Source organism: Chlorocebus sabaeus, chromosome 15, assembly GCF_047675955.1.
Source record: "Chlorocebus sabaeus isolate Y175 chromosome 15, mChlSab1.0.hap1, whole genome shotgun sequence".
Lineage (NCBI taxonomy): Eukaryota > Metazoa > Chordata > Mammalia > Primates > Cercopithecidae > Chlorocebus > Chlorocebus sabaeus.
The window spans coordinates 48,309,508-48,330,005 of NC_132918.1; the positions used below are offsets into that span (position 1 = coordinate 48,309,508).

The following is a 20,498-nucleotide window of genomic DNA, read 5'->3' on the forward strand; positions in this document are numbered from 1 at the left end:
CGGGTGTGGCACACCAACATGGCACATGTAACAAACCTGCATGTTGTGCACATGTACCCTAGAACTTAAAGTATAATTTTAAAAAAAGGAAAAACAAAAAGTACAGATAACCAAAGCAAAAATAGACAACTGAGATTACATTAAGCTAAAACACTTCCACTAAGCAAAGAAAACAAAAGTGAAGAGCTAACTCATAGAATGGGAGACTATATTTGCAAACTATCCATCTGACAAGAGATTAATAACCAGAATATGTAAGGAGCTCAAACAACTCAGTAGCAAAAAACCAAAAATAAATAATCTGATTTTACAATGGGCAAAAGATCTGAATGGATATTTCTTAAAACATACGAATGACCAACAAGTACATGAAAAAATGCTCAACATCACAAATCACCAGAGAAATGCAAATCAAAATCACAATGCGGTATCATCTCACTCCAGTTAAAATAGATGGTATCAGAATGGCACGCAATAACAAATGCAAGCAAAGATGTGGACGAAGGGGAACTCTCACACACTGCTGGTGGAAATGTAAATAATTATAGCCACTATGGAGAACAGTATGGAGGTTCTTAAAAAACTAGAAATAGAATTACCATACAAGGGTAGTGGGGGTGTTAAGAGAAGGTGGGTGCTTAATGGGTACAAAAAAATTTAGAAAGAAAAAGACCTAGTATTTGATAGCACAATAAGGTGACTATAGTCCATAATTTAATTCTACATTTATTATTGTACATGATAAAAGAGTATAATTGGATTGTTTGCAACACAAAGGATAAATGCTTAAGGGGATGGATACCCCATTTTCCATGACATGATTATTACACATTGCATGCCAGTATCAAAAATCCCATGTACCCAATAAATACATATATGTACTATATACCCACAAAACTTTTTTAAAAATTATTATACTTTAAGTTCTGGGCTACATGTGCAGAACGTGCAGGATTATTACATAGGTATACATGTGCCATGGTGGTTTGCTGCACCAATCAACCTGTCATCTAGGTTTTAAGCCCCGCATGCATTAGGTATTTGCCCTAATGCTATCCCTCCCCTTGCCCCCCATCCCTCAATAGGCCCCAGTGTGTGATGTTCCTCTGTGTCCATGTGTTCTTATTGTTCAGCTCCCACTTATGAGTGAAGACATGCAGTGTTTGGTTTTCTGTTCCCGTGTTAGTTTGCTGAGAATGATGGTTTCCAGCTTCATTCATGTCCCTGCAAAGGACATGAACTCATTCTTTTTTATGACTGCATAGTATTTCATGGTGTATATGTGCCACATTTTCTTTATCCAGTCTATCACTGATGGGCATTTGCGTTGGGTCCTAGTCTTTGCTATTGTGAATAGTGCCGCAATAAGCATACGTGTGAATGTGTCTTTATAGTAGAATGCTTTATAATCCTTTGGGATTATTTTAAACTTTTTTTTTAAAAAAAGAACTACCACATGATCCAGCAATTCCACTATTAGATATATATACACAAAAGAAAGGAAATCAATATATCCAAGAAACATCTGCATTCCCATGTTTATTGCAACATTGTACACAATAGTCAAGATATGGACTCAACCTGAGTACCCATCAATGGATGAATGGATTTTAAAAACATGGTTTATATACATAATGGAATATTATTCAGCCATTGAAAAGAATGAAATCCTGTAATTTGCAGCAACATGGATGGAACCTGAGGCCATTATGCTAAGTGAAATAAGCCAAGCACAGAAAGACAAATTTCACATGTTCTCACTTATATTTCAGAGCTAAAAACAGTAGATCTCATGAAGATAGAGAGTAGACTGGTGGTTACCAGAGGCCAGGAAGGAATGGGATGGATGAAGGGGAAAGAACATAATATTCATGTATTTATTACCACTGAACTGTACACTTAAAAATGGTAAAGATGGTAAATTATAGACATATATTTTACCTCAACAAGAAACAAATAAAAAATTTTTTAAAAACACAGTAAGAAACCACTACACTTCTGCTAAAATGACTAAGATAAAAAAGACTAACAATATCAAGTTTCAATGGGTATGTGGCGGAATTAGAACCATCATACTTTACCAGTAAAAATGTAAAACTGTTTCCAACCACTTTGGGGAACAGTTTGACAACTACTTAAAAAGTTAAACACACCCAGAAATTCCATTCCTGGGGTCTATCCAACAAAAATAAAAACATGTCCACACAAAGACTTGTAAGTGAATGTTCACTGCCAAAAACTGGAAACTCAAATGTTGAGCAACTAGTGAACAGATAAATAAAAGGTGGTACTATATCTACACAATGGAATACTACTCAACAATTTTTGAAATGAATTACTGACATATGAAACAATATGGATGGACCTCAAAAATATTATGATAAGTAAAAGCCAGAGACATAAGTCAAGGTATTTTATGATTCCATTTATATGACATTTCTAGTAAAGAAAAGACTACAGAAATAGAAAAATCAGTGGTTGCATGGAGTTTGGGATGGAAGCAAGGATTGACGATGAATGAACAGGCAAGATAGAACTTTTTCCAATGATAGAAATGTTAGAATATTAGATTATGGTAATAGTTACACACTTTAAACATACTGCAAATCATCCATTTCCACACTGTTAAAAAAAGCCTTTTTTGAGGCCCTATGGAGTTAGGTGATTATGTTCTGTGTAACTTTCTGGGGTTCTGGTTTCATCGACACCAATATAAAAATATGGAAATATGTAATTTCCTATGTCTAAAGTGCTTTTAAAATATGAATTTCATACGGTTCAACCTAAATATTTGGGCAACTATAAAAAGAACTGAAGTAAATGAGGCAAGATTAGTAATAGGCAGGCAAACTTAATAAAAAAAGGAAAGGAAACATGAATGGAATTCTGTATAGGCAGAAACTGGGAGAGGGGATTTCTAACATGTAACTAAGCCATTGATGAGACTAGTTGCCAATCTAACAGTGTAGCGAAGAGTCACATTTCTTTCTTTTTTAGATGGAGTTTCCCTCTTGTTGCCCAGGCTGGAGTGCAATGGTGCAATCTTGGCTCACTGCAACCTCTGCCTTCCAGGTTTAAGTTATTCTCCTGCCTCAGCCTCCCAAGTAGCTGGGATTACAGGTGCCCACTACCACGCCCAGCTAATTTTTTTTTTAATTTGTAGTACTGATGGGTTTTCACCATATTGGCCAAGCTGGTCTTGAACTCCTGACCTCAGGTGATCCACCTGCCTCAGCCTCCCAAAGTGCTGGGATTACAGGCATGAGCCACTGCGCCCAGCAAGACTCAACATTTCTAACCAATGGCAATATTAACCATTAAGGAACATGTATAGAATACCAAACTAGTAACAGTGGTTAGCTCTAGAAATGAAAAGAAAAATTGGGATTGAACAATACTTCCCTTTAGAGATTCTGGCAATATAGAAGCATAATGTCATAATACCTGAATCTTACAGGCTATATTATTCATTCATTCTCATATCAAAATCACTCTTTTTGGAGATTCATTCCATTCCGTTATTCCAATACTCCTTCATCATCATCACTGTCATTTCCTACCTCCGTGTCACTCTTGTATATTCATTGAGGATTGTGGCACTAAGCAGTCTCTCTCCCAAGCCATTTTCTCCCACTATGCCAGAAGAATTCCATATTCCTAAGATGACCCCAGCCAACATCCTACTTTCTTGGTAGATACTAAGCCAAGTTTTACAAATTCATTTGCCTTCAGGAGTGATGTTGGTAATAATATGAATAAAGCTGAGTGTACATAGGGCTTACTGGCATTCAAATTCAAAATTATAAAAAACACTATGCAAGTTAAACAAAGCTCTTCTGCAAATTAAATTTAACTGGCAATTCATTTCTTTGCTATCTTTCCCAATTCCGGTGTTTCTCAAGTTGTTTAAAATTTTTGTCTTCCACTAATAGATAACAAATAAAGACTCCTTCTTTAAAGTTATTTGAAATTTCAAAATACATCAAATATCGAGACTAAAACCAAATCACAGCTATTATATCACTGAAAATGTTTTTCTAAACTACAATGGTTCACTACCCTTCCCTGGCACATTAGGAAATATTACCCTGAAACTACACCATCTCTAAAATTTAAAAACCAATTGTCTCTTTTTTTTTTTTTTTTTTTGAGACGGAGTCTCGCTCTGTCACTTAGGCTAGGCTAGAGTGCAGTGGTGCAATCACAACTTACTGCAGCTAGAATACGGTGGTGCAATCACAGCTTACTGTAGCCTCAGCCTCCTGGGCACAGGCAATCCTCCCACCTCAGCCTCCTGCATAGCTGGGACCACAGGTGCAAGCCAACTCATCTGGCTATTTTTGTAAAGACAAGGTCTAGCCATGTGGCCCAGGATGGTCTGGAATTCCTGGACTCAAGTGATTCACCAGCCTTGGCCTCCCAAAATGCTAGGGTTATAGGCGTGAGCCACCGTGTCCAGCCATCTCACTTTCTTATTGCCAATATATTGGCTCTTCAAATTCTGAGAAACCTTGCTATTTCTCTTTTTACTAATTTTTTTTTTTTTTTTTTTTTTTTTTGAGACAGAGTCTCACTCTGTCGCCCACGCTTTAGTGCAATGGCGCAATCTCAGCTCACTGTGACCTCCACCTCCCAGGTTCAAGTGATTCTCCTGCCTCAGCCTCCCGAGTAGCTGGGACTACAGATGCATGCCACCACGCCCAGCTAATTTTTGTACTTTTAGTAGAGACAAGGTTTCACCAAGTTGGCCAGGCTGGTCTCGAACTCTTGACCTCAGGTGATCGGCCTGCCTCAGCCTCCCAAAGTGCTGGGATTACAGGTGTGAACCACCATGCCCGGTCTCTTTTTACTAATTTTGTTAACTCCTTTTCTTCTGCAGTTCTACTTAGCAATTCCCAGAAATCACTTAAGTCAGGGGTCCTTGCCATTTCATACAAATGTTTTCTCAAAGATCATTAACAAACTCTCTCAAACTCTACTGTTAATGTTCCAATCATTTGCAGTTTCCAAATAAACAAATCACATGCTGTACTTTCTGCCTAAAATACCTTTCAATTTTTAACTCTTACTCATACTAAAAGATCCATGTCAAGTCATAGCTCCCCTAAAAGCCTTCAAACAAGTTTGTCCCCCAACCTCAAACCAAGCCAGGTAAAGTGTTTTCTCTAGCTTCAACCTCTAAGCCCCCGCTGCTTCAACTACACACTTATTTAACAAGCATATAATTTGAAAAATATTTACACTTAATACTAATAAAGGATTTTAAAACTGGAAAAAGCCTTAAAGATAATTTCTGCTTGTCATTTTATAAACTAGTCATTTTAAAACTAAAAAGTTAAGTCATGTAGCCATAGCTATCAACCAGATCTTATCAAAGAGAAACATAAATCCCTTTGTAAAATAGACTTGAAAACAGAAAAAATTTCCAGGTAAACCTCTGCAAATAAACATCAAATTGATTCCCAGGAGACTTTCCCAAATTAGAGATTTGTCACTATCTCAAATCCATCAAAGGTTTGTTCTTCAACAATAGGGATATATTCTGAGAAATGTGTTGTTAGACAACTTCATCATCTTGCCAACATCATTAACTGAATTTACACAAACCTAGTTGACATAGCCTATTAAATACCTAGGCTATATGGTATAGCCTACTGCTTCTAGGTTACAAAACTGTATAGCATGTTACTGTGCTAAATACTGTAGGTAACTGTAACACAATAGTAAGTATTTGTGTATCTAAATATAGAAAAGGTACAGGAAAAATACAGCATAAAATATTAAAAAATGGTACACCTGTACAGGGCATTTACCATCAGTGAGCTTGCAGAATTGGAAGTTGTCCTGGGTGAGGTAGTGAGTGAGTGGTAAGTAAATGTGAAGGCCTAGAACATTACTGTACTACTACAGGCTTTATAAAAAGTATACACTTAGGCTACCCTACATTTATATTTTTAAAGTTTCTTTAACACTAACCCTAGCTCACTGTAACTTTTTTATTTTGTAAACTTTAAACGTTTTTACCATTTTGTAGTAACAGCTTAAAACACAAACACATGCAGCTGTACAAAATATTGTTTCTTCATATCTTTATTCTATAAGTTTTTTACTATTGTTAATTTTTAAATATTATACTTTTAAGTTCTGGGATACATGTGCGGAATGTGCAGGTTTATTACATAAGTATGCACGTGCCATGGTGGTTTGCTGCACCCATGAATCTGTCATCTACATTAGGTATTTCTCCTAACGCTATCCCTCCCCTAGCCCCTGCCCCCAAACGGGCCCCAGTGTATAATGTTCCCCTCCCTGTGTCTGTGTGTTTTCACTGTTCAACTCCCACTTATGAGTGAGAACATACAGTGTTTGGTTTTCCATTCCTGTGTTAGTTTGCTGAGAATGATCATTTCCAGTTTCATCCATGTCCCTGCAAAGGACATGAACTCATCCTTTTTTTATGGCTGCATAGTATTCCATGGTGCATATGTGCCACATTTTCTTTATCCAGTCTATCATTGGTGGGCATTTGGGTTGGTTCCTAGTCTTTGCTATTGTGAATAGTCCTGCAATAAACATACGTGTGCATGTGTCTTTATAGAAGAACGATTTATAATCCTTTGGTATATACCCAGTAATTGGATTGCTGGGTCAAATGGTATTTCTGGTTCTAAATCCTTGAGGAATCACCACACTGTCTTCCACAATGGTTGAACTAATTTGCACTCCCACCAACAGTGTAAAAGCATTTCTGTTTCTCCACATCCTCTCCAGAATCTGCTGTTTCCTGACTCTTTAGTGATCACCATTCTAACTGGCATGAGATGGTATCTCACTGTGATTTTGATTTGGATTTCTCTAATGACCAGTGATTATGAGCTTTTTTTCAAATGTTTGTTGGCCACATAAATGTCTTCTTTTGAGAAGTGTCTGTTCATATGCTTCACCCACTTTTTGATGGGGTTGCTTTTTTCTTGTAAATTTGTTTAAGTTCCTTGTAGATTCTGGATACTAGCCCTTTGTCAGATGGATAGATGGCAAAAATTTTCTTGCATTCTGTAGGTTGCCTGTTCACTCTGATGATAGCTTCTTTTGCTGTGTGGAAGCTCTTTAGTTTAATTAGATTCCATTTGTCAATTTCTGCTTTTGTTGCCATTGCTTTTGGTGTTTTAGTCATGAAGTCTTTGCCTATGCCTATGTCCTGAATGGTATTGCCTAGGTTTTCTTCTAGGGTTTTCATGGTTTTAGGTCTTACGTTTAAGTCTTTAATCCATCTTGAGTTAATTTTTGTATAAGGTGTAAGAAAGAGGTCCAGTTTCAGTTTTCTGCATATGGCTAGCCAGTTTTCCCAACATATTTATTAAATAGGAATCCTTTCCCCATTGCTTGCTTTTGTCAGGTTCAGCAACAACCTGACAAAAGATCAGATTGTGAAAGATCAGATGGTTGTAGATGTGTGGCATTATTTCTGAGGCCTCTGTTCTGTTCCATTGGTCTATATATCTGTTTTGGTAACATTACCATGCTGTTTTGGTTACTGTAGCCTTGTAGTATAGTTTGAAGTCAGGTAGCGTGATGCCTCCAGCTTTGTCCTTTGTAAAATTTTTTATTAACTTTTTTCTTTTTAGACTATTAAAAATTAAGACACAAACATACATATTAGCTTAGGCCTAGGATCATCAATATCGCTGTCTTCCACTTCCATATCCTGTCCCACTGGAATGTCTTCAGGGGTAATAACATGTATGGAGCTGTCATCTATGACAACAATGCCTTTTTTTGGAATACTTCCTGAAGGACCTGCCTGAGGCTGTTTTAGTTAACTATTTTTTATAAGTAGAAAGAATACACACTAACATAATGATAAAAATATATTAAATATATAAACCAGTAACATAGTCATTTATTATCATTATCAAGTATTATATACTGTACAAAATTGTATGTGCTCTACTTTTTTTAAATGACTGGCAGTGCAGTAGGGTTTGTTTACACCAGAATCACCACAAACATGTGAGTAATGCGTTGCACTATGATGTGACTACAGCAGTGACATCAGTAGGTAATAAGAATTTTTCAGCTCCATTTTAATCTTACAGGACCAATGTCATATATGTGAACTGTTTTTGAACCAAAATGTCATTATGTAGCACATGACTGTATGTATAAATGTTTCTGCTGAAAATCGGATTCTCAAAGCTAGCCCAGCACCATGTATCTTATACAGAATGCCCATGTGAGATCTTGCTCAACCTATGACAGGGTATTTTCTTGGTCAATCAATTCTGAGTTGTTCTTAACATTTTTAATTGGGGAAACAGGAAGAGATGATCAATAAGAAAGAGAAAAAGACTTGAACATTGTGTGAGAGGTGAAGATAGAGGCATAAAAAGTCAATATTTAGTTAGACAGAAAATAGTTTTGATTTCTTTATAAATGAGATAGGAGGTGGTATCTCTACTTCTTCCATGACTTGGAACATCTCTTGGATTAATAAACTCTGCCTCTAAAAAGCAAATAGTGCCCCTGCCAGCAGGTATGAGATAACTTCATTCATAATTTGAAGGATTTTTGCAATAATTCAGCATTTGGTGAACATTTGCAAAATGCATTATATAAAGCAAAGGAGCTACAAGTTTGGCTTTTATAAGTCACCCCAGCATAACATTTCTTAAAAGCTGCACAGAAAGAATACCAATTTTAAAAACCAACATTGTTGATATATACTATATCACACATCTATTTATCAAAAGTTTAATGTTCTAACCTGGAATGTCGGAGGCTGTCCTTTTTGTTTTTTGCAGAACACAATGTACATTCACAGCCAACTGCATGGGGCTTGGGTAGAGATACATCCTGTTTTAAGAGCATTGTAAGAATTTCATAGTTGTTACGATGAGCAGCTAAAATGACAGGCGCAACATCCATAGTCGTTGAATACTCAGGATTCTGAATTCGTTCCATTAGTTTCTGAAAAATATTTATATAAATGTCCAAAGTTATCATTTGTGACTTCAAAAAATATATTTATCTGAAGAATGAAATGAAAAAACAGGAAGGCACAAAGAACTTAAGAATTATTTAAGGAATATGTTAAACATCTTGCTTGGACTAAATTTTTCTTTGAAACCTCAAAACTTAACTCTAATTAATAAATGCAATGTAATCGTAACAGACAAAATCTTCAATAGGTAACATTCATATAACTAGAGATCTGTTTTTTTCCAACAAAGAAGTGAGAATATCTACAGAAATATTTTAGGGAAAAGTGTTTAATTTTCACAAGATTATAGAACCATGTCTGACAAAAATAAAGAACAAGAATGTTAGAAAAATATATTAGAAAAACAAAAATGCTTAAAAAAAAGGGAGAATATTAACATGGTGGAAAAACTATAAGAATTTCACCTCTATGGCAAACCTTATCACATTGACAGCAATGCAGCTACTTGAAAAGGGTAATAGGAAGCACTCTTCATTTTGAATAATTTTCTACACATTTTCAATCATTACATATACTACTTCCTACTATAAATGCCAAGAAATTAACAATAATGCTAATATTTAATGAGTTCTGGAACTGTTAGGCACTTTACATTTATCATCTCATTTAATTGCCACAGTAGCCTGCAAAACCTAGCATTATAATCCCCATGAAGAAACTGAGGCTCAGAGAAGTTAATGTGCTTGAGCCACAAACAGGGTGGCTGGGTGCTGATCAGAATCCAGGTCTGTATTACTCTGGAGCTGGAGCTCCTTCCACTACAGGAGCCAATGGGTGTGGTAAGAGCATGAAATGAGGAAAGTAACATTAGTAATTAAAGAACCAGGCTTAAATAAAAAGGTTGACTATTTTATAACTATCATATTTTCTTTCTAATACTTCTTTCTTTTTCGCAATACTGTAAAAGTAGTATATATACTTATTATAAAATATCTGAAAATACAGAAAATCAGAAAAAAAATTTTAAATACCTATATTCCTACTACCCAAAGAACATGTTCCAGCATAGTATTTCATTGTAATCCTTTTTCTACTATACCCCCCGCCCCCCGACTTTTAAGGACATCTTTGGCATAAACAGTAGGTATTCTAAGGACCAATGATTAAACAGTGGTCCTCAATGTCTCCAAGATCAGGGACCCTTTTAATAATCCATAAAGCAGGATCTTTACATAACCCAGAATCTTCAGAAAAAAATAATTCATGCATAGAATTTTGTATGCAATTTGAGGAAGTTCATAGATTCTGTGTTTAAGTATTTTATTTTGCTAATTTACCATAAACATCTTCATGAAAAGAACGTTTTCTAAATTTAGGGTTATCTCAACAACATAAAAGCCCAGAACTGGAATTATGGGTCTAAAGGCCATGAACAGTTTTAAAGCTCTTGAAACATATTGTTAAAGTCCTTTTAATAGTTTATATTACCAATAATATACGAAAGTACCCATTTCACACTAAAGTTTCACTTGCCAGCCTTAGGCATGATCACTCCCAATTTATAGTGAAAAATACTATGATGAAATTGTAATTTAATTTCCTTTGATCACTAGTGAGTTTTAATATTTTCTGATATACTTATCTGATTTTCCTCCTCTTTTATGACTAGTTTATATGCTTCTTATTTATTTATTGAAGACTTCAAATTAATGACTTTATTTTAAAATTACAGAGAAACCTAAAACTAGTCCTTTTCCATCTTATCACTGCATTACAAGTTATAAAGAAGAAAAAAATATGTATTTAATCCCTTAAGAGAAAAGTGGCCCTCATGTTTCCTATGAAACATACTTAACTGTATGAAAAACACCACTAGATATGCATAAGATTAAAGTTCATAATTCCATTGTTCATAATCTAATCTGTATACTATTAAATAAAAAACCTAAATTTGAAAGTCAATTGCCAAAAAGACAATCTGGCAAGCCAAGAATAGAGAATGAATTCATTGAAATGCTAAAAGAATATTGCCATTATTGAAATGCTAAAACAAACAATATTTTTGTTCTGCTTATAGCCAGTTTATATTCCCAGCAGTTATTTAGAATATATAAAAATATTGAATATTGCCTCTCTAGAAGTAAAAGGGCTATCGAGATACGATCTTGGCTGGGCCTGTAATCCCAGCACTTTGGGAGGCCGAGAACAGTATATCACCTGAGGTCAGGAGTTGCAGACCAGCCTGGCCAACATGGTGAAACCCCGTCTCTACTAAAAATACAAAATTAGCTGGGCATGGTGGCACGCACCTGTAATCCCAGCTACTGGGGAGGCTGAAACAGGAGAATCACTTGAACCTGGGAGGTGGAGGTTGCAGTGTTCTGAGCTCATGCCATTGCACTGCAGCCTGGGCAACAAAACAAGAGTGAAACTACGTCTCAAAAAAAAAAAAAAAAAAAAAGATATGATCTCGCTGTCATTGAGTGTATTTAAATAAAAGCTGAATAGAGTAGAGACAGAGTAGAAAGTGTTTTTTCGTTTTTTGGTTTTTTTTGAGACAGAGTTTTGCTCTGTCACCCAGGCTGGAGTGCAGTGGCTTGATCTCAGCTCACTGCAACCTCCACCTCCCAGGCTCAAGCAATTCTCCTGCCTCAGCCTCCCAAGTAACTGGGATGACAGGTGCACAGCACCATGCCTGGCTAATTTTTCTATTTTTAGGAGAGACAGGGTTTCTCCATATTGGTCAGGCTGGTCTCAAACTCCCGACCTCAGATGTTCCACCCATCTCAGCCTCCCAAAGTTTCTTTTACTAAGTAGGTGAGGGCTGCCAACACTAAGATTTAATCAGTAGTGATAATGGTGATTAATAAAACCAGTTAATGGTTCCAGTACTCAAGCACACTACACCCTACCCTTCCCCCGCAGGAAAGGAAATGGACTAAAAGGCTAGAAGGTGGGACAGGTGTACCAAAATATAATAATAACTGCAAGATAAATGGCAGAAAATTGAATAGTATTTCAGATATTTCTGATCCTTTGGATAGGGACTATATTCTTAGCCCTTTGTTCCTTATTCCTGTTGGTTTCTTACCATCGCTTAAACTAGATGGTACTATCCTCCGGAGAAAGTCACACTTTTGTAACAGTCTGAATGAGAGTAAGATTTTTCAGTTAATATATAAAATAAAGTATGCAATTTAGCAGAGCTTCTCACAGTTCTCAAACATGGCAGAGAGTCAACAACCAATTTATAATTCTTTCTTAAAACAGTATTTTTCTTCTGCTTATAGCCAGCCTATATACCCAGCAGTTATTTAAACTGCTTGTTTCACTATATCATCACCAATAATGTTATCATGTTTAAAATTTGATAAAAAACAATAAAATTAGCATTTATGTAGTAGTGACTATCCTCCTAACTACAAAAGCAATAAAGAAAAATAAAAAGAGTACAAAAAAATCTGTAATTTGATTATTCAATGAGAGATGATGATTGTTACGTAACATTTTGTTGCATTTCCACACAGTCCCTTTTCTATGCATATTTTTAACCTCGGATCAAATTATATGTACAATCTATTTTATTTTTCTTATTCCACTTACTATGTTATATTTTTCCATGTTCCTAACTATTCTTTTAAAAATACTATTTTAATGATGGCATAATATTCCATCGTACATATATGTAATCATTTATATTTCCTATCTTCTATTTCGGAATGTTTAGATTATGTTACATGGGCTTTTAAAAATTACTACAAATAAGATCACAACCAACATTTTTGTCCACATTTCTGCCCATTTCCTTGATAGGTTCCCAGAGGAGAAAGCACTAAGTTAAAGCATATGAACATCTTTCTTATGACAGATCCTGCCAAAACATTTTTCAAAATACCTGCCTCACTAGTTGCATATGAGACTGTAATACTCCCTTGCTATCAATGATTTTTTTTAAATTTTCAATTTTAATAAGTAAACTTGGTAAGTTTAAAATTAGTATCTTACTATATTTGATTATCATTAAGATTTAACATTTTGTATTTTCTGCGATTTTTACGTCCTTTTCTAATATGTTTTTCACCAATTTGTCCAATATTAAGATTATTAATTTATGATATATGCTGCAAATATCTTTTGCCAGTTATTCATCTGCTTTCTAAATTTTGTCTGATGTTTGGATTCCAAAAACTTAACTTTTTTAATAGCAAAAACTGTGCCACCGTGATTTCTGTCCATTGCTTTTATGCACATAAAGTCTTTCCATTCCCAATCAGTTAAACATTCACCTACATTTTCTTCCAGTTTGTTGGTTTCATTGTTTACATTTAATTCTTATCTATCTGCAAACTAATCTATATTTTCAACATTACCTGCAGAATATTTCAAACAATAAATACTGGTCCACAGTGACAAAATTATGGAAATATCAACTAAAAAAGCTTTCCCGAAAGAAATACTAATTATTCCTGCAAGTGTCTACTTAAAGTAATATTTTACAGAGTGAGAAAAAAGATCTATTTTTTGAAAAAAGAAAATAAATTTGAGGGAAGGAAAAAATGGCAATGGGGCAGGAGATCTATTCTGGTTTAAAAATCCAAATTAATAAATATTTAAGAGTACTAACTACTATAGTTGGTCTTGATGATCGTTTTGGTCGATGGTTAAGTAGTATATCAACAGCTCCCACTACTTCAGAGTCGATTGCCACCAAAAGTGCATCTGCAGACTTTAAAAAAAAAAAAAGTTAAAAATGAAAATGGAAGATAAAAAGGTAAACTACTTCTTTTCACTAATCCATAAATAAAACTTTTTAAAAATTTTAAACTGTATTATATACAGTAATACTAACTTTTCAAAAATGTTGACTGTACAAATAGTAGTACATTTGCTTGCCTTAGGAGTACTTCTGTGTACCACAATACACACGTTTCTGTCCTGGTTTCAATGCATGAGTTGGTAAAATAATGAATGTTTCACTAAAGGGATTATTAGCGTAACAGTGCTGATTCATGCAGCATTTAAAGTTGAAAATTTTTTTTCAAGATCTTTACTCTTGAGCTGTGGACCAAAAGAATCTTAACAATCCAAATCTATAAAAGAAACTGTCAAGAACTATTACTACACGTAAAGGATTGTTTTGAGTCTAATGAAAACGATCATCATCAATGCAAACAGGAATATGGGGAGAATATCTAAAGGGAAGAGCCTTCTGTTCCCATTTTTAAAACACATGGCTGACTAAAATGCTACAAATTTGACATTTATGAGCAATTTTATCAAGTATAATCCACAAATAGGCTACCAAAGCTCATAGAGACAGGAGGGAGAAGTGACTTTATCATTCTACTCCCAATCTATAACTCACTGTGAAGATCCGACTTTAACAAGAGGAAAAAGTAAGGAGACTCTGAGGAAATGGGGACTTTTCAACTCTGTAACAAAGCCTATAGTCCTATTGGTAACTATAACATCAGGTTTTTTGATTTTTAGGGAAAACTATAAAGGAAGAAGGAAAACATAGGGATAATGATTCAATATAAGAAAATGCCCTGATTATTTTCAATCTGTACATTTTAACTGCTATAATATTTAATAACTATTTAATCAATGTTCTTGCTCTTGGGAACAAAACTATATCAGATCTTTAATATTCTTTGCAGCTGAAAAGAGTGAAGTTTATATCCACTTTATCTGGATGTAAAAAAATAGGACTAAAAGTAGCAGACTTTACTTGAATATCTAAAAATAGGACTATGCATCTCAAAAAAAAAAAGGTTGGACTCCTCATAGGAATCACCTATGTTTTCCCACAGAAAAACTCCCCACCCAGATGGGAAATTTAACCCATTGTACTATCCCTTAAAACTTTCAGGGTTCACTGAGCTGTGGCCTATGCTTTAAAGTCCTAGCATTATTATTCGGCTTTGCAAACATTTCTCTTCAGATTTTAGCATATTTAGTCAGTTGAAGGAAATGAACAAAAAGAATACTATATCCATTACTACTAAATATTTCATTTATAATTTTTAATTTTTTTTTTTTTTTTTTTTTGAGACGGAGTCTTGCTGTCGCCCAGGCTGGAGTGCAGTGGTGCAATCTTGGCTCACTGCAACCTCCGCCTCCCAGGTTCAAGGGATTCTCCTGCCTCAGCCTCCTGAGTACCTGGGACTACGGGTGCACGCCACCACACCCAGCTAATTTTTGTATTTTTAGTAGAGACAGGGTTTCACCATGTTGGCTGGGCTGGTCTCTAACTCCCAACCTCAAGAGATCCACCCACCTCAGCCTCCCAAAGTGCTGGGATTACAGGCGTGAGCCACTGCGCCTGGCATATGATTTTTAATTTTAACCAATAAAGCTAACTATAGTAATGCCATGGCTTGCAAAGTCAAACACCAGGCAACTTCAACAATCTGAAAAATAGCCATGGATTTAAAAACAGCAACATATTGAGCTGTCACAAACAAACTCCATGGGTATTATTTCCCAAAAGAAACAGACCCAATCATTCTGATTTAAAATTGTCTATAAATGATGAATATCTGGCTTTCCCAAGTATCCTTTGGATCATTACTGAATAAAAGAATAGCTAGATTAAAACCAACAGCGTAGAGGGAAAGGAAGAAAGAATTACTAAAAGTTGACTACTGAAAACATTAAATACCAGTACAGCAAAATCACTATCCATGCACAGCAGTCTAAAGCCACTTAATGTAAGGACAGACATGTTAATAGTTTCAGACCATATGAAGCAAAGTAAAATAATTACATTTCTCTATTATTCCAACTAAGGATGGTAAAGTTAAATTATATTCAGATACATTAGTTAGTAAAGAATAAAGATTTACATTAAATCTTTCAATGCTTAAAAGGATAAGCTTCAGCTATAAAAATATTCATTTACATTAAAATATCTTGTAAATAAGGAGTTACCATTGACTTATTCTGCACAAATGGTATGTTATTTGATACATCAATGGCAGTTATGAGGGAAACAAATGTTTTAAATTATTTAAAAAATACACAGTTATACAAAAAATCCTCACCAGTTTTGCTTTCCAATTTCTCAAGATATTTGACAAATCTTTATTAAAAACTCTTCAATACATATACTTATTACATATTTATGAGATCATTATCTTCCTTCCTACCTTAGAATTTGTCTTTTCAACAATTCCCATACTCTTTCCTTTAAGCTCAGGGTAAAAAAGTTACTTATTTTCTTTCCAAAGCTACATTTTCCACCTAAGTCTTCTATTTGATGCTCTCCAATCTTTAGAACCCTGGTCCTTCATTTGCAGAAATACCAGTCTCATCTCCCACCTCCCAGAACTTTAAATCCTTCCTCATTCTTTGCTAACTTGCTTACTAGCTCTTTGCTAACTTAACTCCATCTTTCTCTTACCACTCAAGTTTTCTTCTTCCTTTCACTGTCTCAAACTTTGCAAATCAAAGTGTATCATTTCTCCAATTCTACTGATTCCATAGTTTCAAAATCCAATTACTTTTTCTACCTTCTAATTTTTCTTCATCTCTACGCAATATGTTAAAAACTATTCTTTTGGCTTTCACAATGCTATACTATCCTAATGGCCTCTGATATCTTCAACAATTCATTTGGTCTTCAATGAAACACTTTCCACGTAATGCTCTTTATTAAATGTAGATGTTTCCTTAAGAATGAATCTGCACCAGCCCTTTGCTCTTCTCCATGATTTCATCTACTCTCACAATGATGATGGGCATTCCCATGGCCATGACTGCTTACTGTATCTCTTTAGCCTGATCTCTCCCTAGAAATAAAATGTTCATCTGTGTTTGTCTGATGAAGACTGCCTGATATCCGCCAAATCAACAAGGATAAAACCGTAATTCACATTCCTTGCCCCGAGCTTTACTTAGCTTCTGAACTTAATGTTTTCCTTTCTTCCTTCTCCTAGTCACCCATGTTTAAGTTTTCCAAATCATCCTGGACTCCTTCTCAATTTCCCCCTCCAAATCAAAATATTCACTAAGATTTGTCAATTCCTCACAGCAGTCTCCAACCTTTTTGGCACCAGGGACTGGCTTCATAGAGCAGGTAGGGAGATGGTTTCGGATGAAACTGTTCTACCTCAGATCATCAGGCACTGGTTAGATTCTCATAAGGAGCATGCAACCTAGATCCCTTGCATGTGCAGTTCACAATAGGGTTCGTACTCCTATGAGGATCTAATACCATCGCTGACTTGACAGGAGGCAGAGCTCAGGCAGTAATGATGGCTCACCTACTGCTTACCTCCTGCTGTGCAGCTCAGTTCCTAACAGGCCACGGAACCATAAGGCCATGGACCCATATCTGCCTTTTTCCCCCTCTTCTTATAGCGACTGTTTTTCTTACAGCACTTTTGTGGTTCAAGCCTTAACCTCTTTATATCTAGATTACTACAAGAACTATTCACGTAGGCTATAGCCTTTCCCACTTTCCATTTCCCAATCTATACTAAATTCAGCCACTAGATTAATCTTTCTAAAATACCACTGGACACATGACATCCTTTCTCGAAAATCACGTACTGATATCCCCTATCTATTATATAAAACCCAAATTCCTTATTCTGGTATCCAAGGCCCTTTGTATCCGTTTAGTTTTAATTATTTTTCCTAATTCCCACTACTCCCCAACCCAACTGTTTTGTTCAAAAACGCTAAATCAATTCACTGTCTCAAAAATATACATTGCACATGCCTTTGTTTATATCCTTCTCCACATCCCCTGTTCCCTACCTGTCTTTACATGTTCGAGAGTAGATTAGCATAATAGGTAAGAGCATGGATTCTGGAGCCAGAACCTAAGTTCAAATTCCAGGTCTGCCATTTACAGTGTGACTTTAGGCAAGTTACTTAATCTTTTTTACCTCAGTTTCTTCCTCTATAAAATGGGGATAATAATATCTAGGTCAGGCGCGGTGGCTCACACCTCTAATCTCAGCACTTTGGGAAGCCAAGGCGGGTGGATCACCTGAGGTCAGGAGTTCCAGACCAGCCTGACCAACATGAAGAAATCCCGTCTCTACTAAAAATACAAAATTAGCCAGGCGTGGTGATGCATATCTATAATCCCAGCTACTAGGGAGGCTGAGGCAGGAGAATTGCTTGAATCCAGGAGGCAGAGGTTGCAGTGAGCTGAGATCACGCCATTGCACTCCAGCCTGGGCAACGAGAGCAAAACTCCATCTCAAAAAATAATAATAATAAAATAATATCTAACTCATCCCTATGTTGTGAGGATTAAGTAAGTGAACATATTTAAGGTTCCTGGCAGAGAGTAGTATTATATAAATGTTAGCAATTATTAATATTTCAAGGCTGAGTCAACTGATACTTTTCCAATGAAATCTTTCTTGATAGCCCCAACCTATTCTATATTTCTAAATAATGTATATTAAACCACAAAAGTTTAAACATAAAATAGGGTTTCTTAATAGCAGCACTACTGAAATTTTGGGCCAAATAATTTTTTGTTGTGGAGACTGTCTTGGTTACTGTAGGATGTTCAGCAATATTCCTAGCCTCTACCTACTAGATAACAGTAGTAACCTGTCCTCCAATTGTGAAACCAAAGTATCTTCAGACATTGCCAAACATCCCCTTATGGTGACAGAATCATTTGGTTGAGAACCATCAATATAACACAAGATACGTGAAAGCTCTTGTAAACGCAAAGCAATATAAAATGGTCAAGTACTATTAGCATTCAACACTTACCAAATACACCTTTGTATTACTTGACTTGTAATTCATACATACTTTAACTGTCCAATTTGTCTTAAAGATCCTATCATGCAGAACCCATGTTTTACTTATTCATTTCCACAATCACACCCAACCAAAGGCCTTGGGCATTTGTGGATTGATAAGACACAGGTAACCTGGACAGAACACAGTGAACTAGAAAGAGCGTGGGATTTGCAATTAGAAGATTAAATTCAAATCGTAGTCTTTCCTTACTAATTTTAGAACTTTGGGAAATTCATTAAAGTCTATGAGCCTCAGTTTTCTAATCTATAAAATGTAACATCTATATAGGTTGACTGTGATGTCCGAATGTGATCAAGTATATGAAAGCACCAGGTATAATGCAAAACTATTACATGTATATAACCATGTGTAAAAAGACAAAATTATAATACCACAGTAATTCTTTTATCCAGAATCAGTGTGTGAATTTTTTTCTACCCTTATTTTCTAGGTAACTGAAGCTTATGCTTTTAAGTGTTTAATTTTAAAATTTAAACTATTTTGATCCGCTTTTGTGTCTTGTAGACACACAAACACACATATATACAGTCTTTCTTCTAAAACAATAGGTACTGAATATAATTTAACTCTTATTGACTCTGGGCCATTGTTATAAGCCTTAATTATCATCGTAATCTACAGCTCCCTCAGAGAATATCAGATATGTAATGCTGTTGACCTCTGTTGAATAGTGTCAGAGGTACCACGCCTCATTTTGTTCCACTGCCGCTCTCATGTCCCTTCCATTGTCCCTCAGATTCTCTATGGATTAGAAATTAATCATGTTAAAATGGAACCTAAAATGAGAAAAAATAGACTCTGATGGAGGACTCCTATAACTAAAGTTCATAAATTTAATTTGTAAACTTCATGGCAGCAAACCGCTGGCTGCTCAGAGGTTATTTTTTACTTACTTTCTGCTTCTCAGTTGTGGTCTGGATAGCTGAAGTTGCTGGGTAAGCAATTCTTTTTTTTACTCCAAACATATACATGGAGACAGTACCACATGTTGCTTTATACATATATATATTTTATATATATATATAATAGCAATGTACATAGAATTACCCTACTTATATTCAGAAAATCTGCTGCAAATGTCTCCAGATGACACTGAAAAAAAAGTGCCTCATTTAAAAAAAAAAAAAGAGGTAGAATTAATGTGCCAAGTCCCATCATAAGCAAATCAAAAAGGAAAGGAAAATAATATTATCAAATTTCCTTCAGAATCTCTAGACTAATTTTCAAGACTTACACACATGCCTTTTTTCTACCCAAAATTGATATGAAGATAAGTAGGAAGGTCTATATTTTATAGATGAATAAAAATCATTCATCTTTAGATAAAAACAAACATTAAGTTTCAAACAAAAAAATAAAATTTAATAAAACTTAGGGGAAAACTAAAGTCAAACTGAAAACTGTTTTGAGTCAGGAACATTTTGTTGATGTGTCTGTAACTAATAGGGGTCAGAAAAAAAACTATTCCTCTGACACTTGCAGAGTGTTTGTACTATTTTAGATATATAATATAAACATTGTTAACATAGGTAATGACAACCAAGTCATCTTTAATAAGTCATGATAATTTACCTCTATCAGACAGATGTGGGGAAAATGACACTTTGGAGGAAAAAGATAAATCAATTCAAAATATTATACTTTTCAAAAAGTTTTTTTGGTTTGTTTTTAAAACTTTTAGTGGTTCAAAACCAAATAAAAGATGAAAGAAAGAAAGAAAGAGAGATAAAGAAAAAGGAAGAAAAGGAGGAAAAAG

The 20,498-nt window shown here is 35.2% G+C and overlaps 1 protein-coding gene across 10 annotated transcripts in view; it reads right to left on the reverse strand.

Moving 5' to 3' along the window:
* TRPC1 (transient receptor potential cation channel subfamily C member 1) overlaps nt 1-20,498 on the reverse strand; it is an 82,228-nt gene that overhangs the window by 49,427 nt on the left and 12,303 nt on the right. For 5 of the 10 annotated variants that reach the window (XM_008008845.3, XM_008008840.3, XM_008008846.3 and 2 more), the window contains one exon: nt 8,765-8,967. In XM_008008845.3, coding sequence (XP_008007036.1) covers nt 8,765-8,967 — 203 coding nt within the window. Of the gene's footprint in view, nt 1-8,764; nt 8,968-13,565; nt 13,668-20,498 lie in introns of those variants that run through there. The other 5 variants (XM_008008841.3, XM_008008839.3, XM_073023524.1 and 2 more) reach the window with 2 other exon arrangements.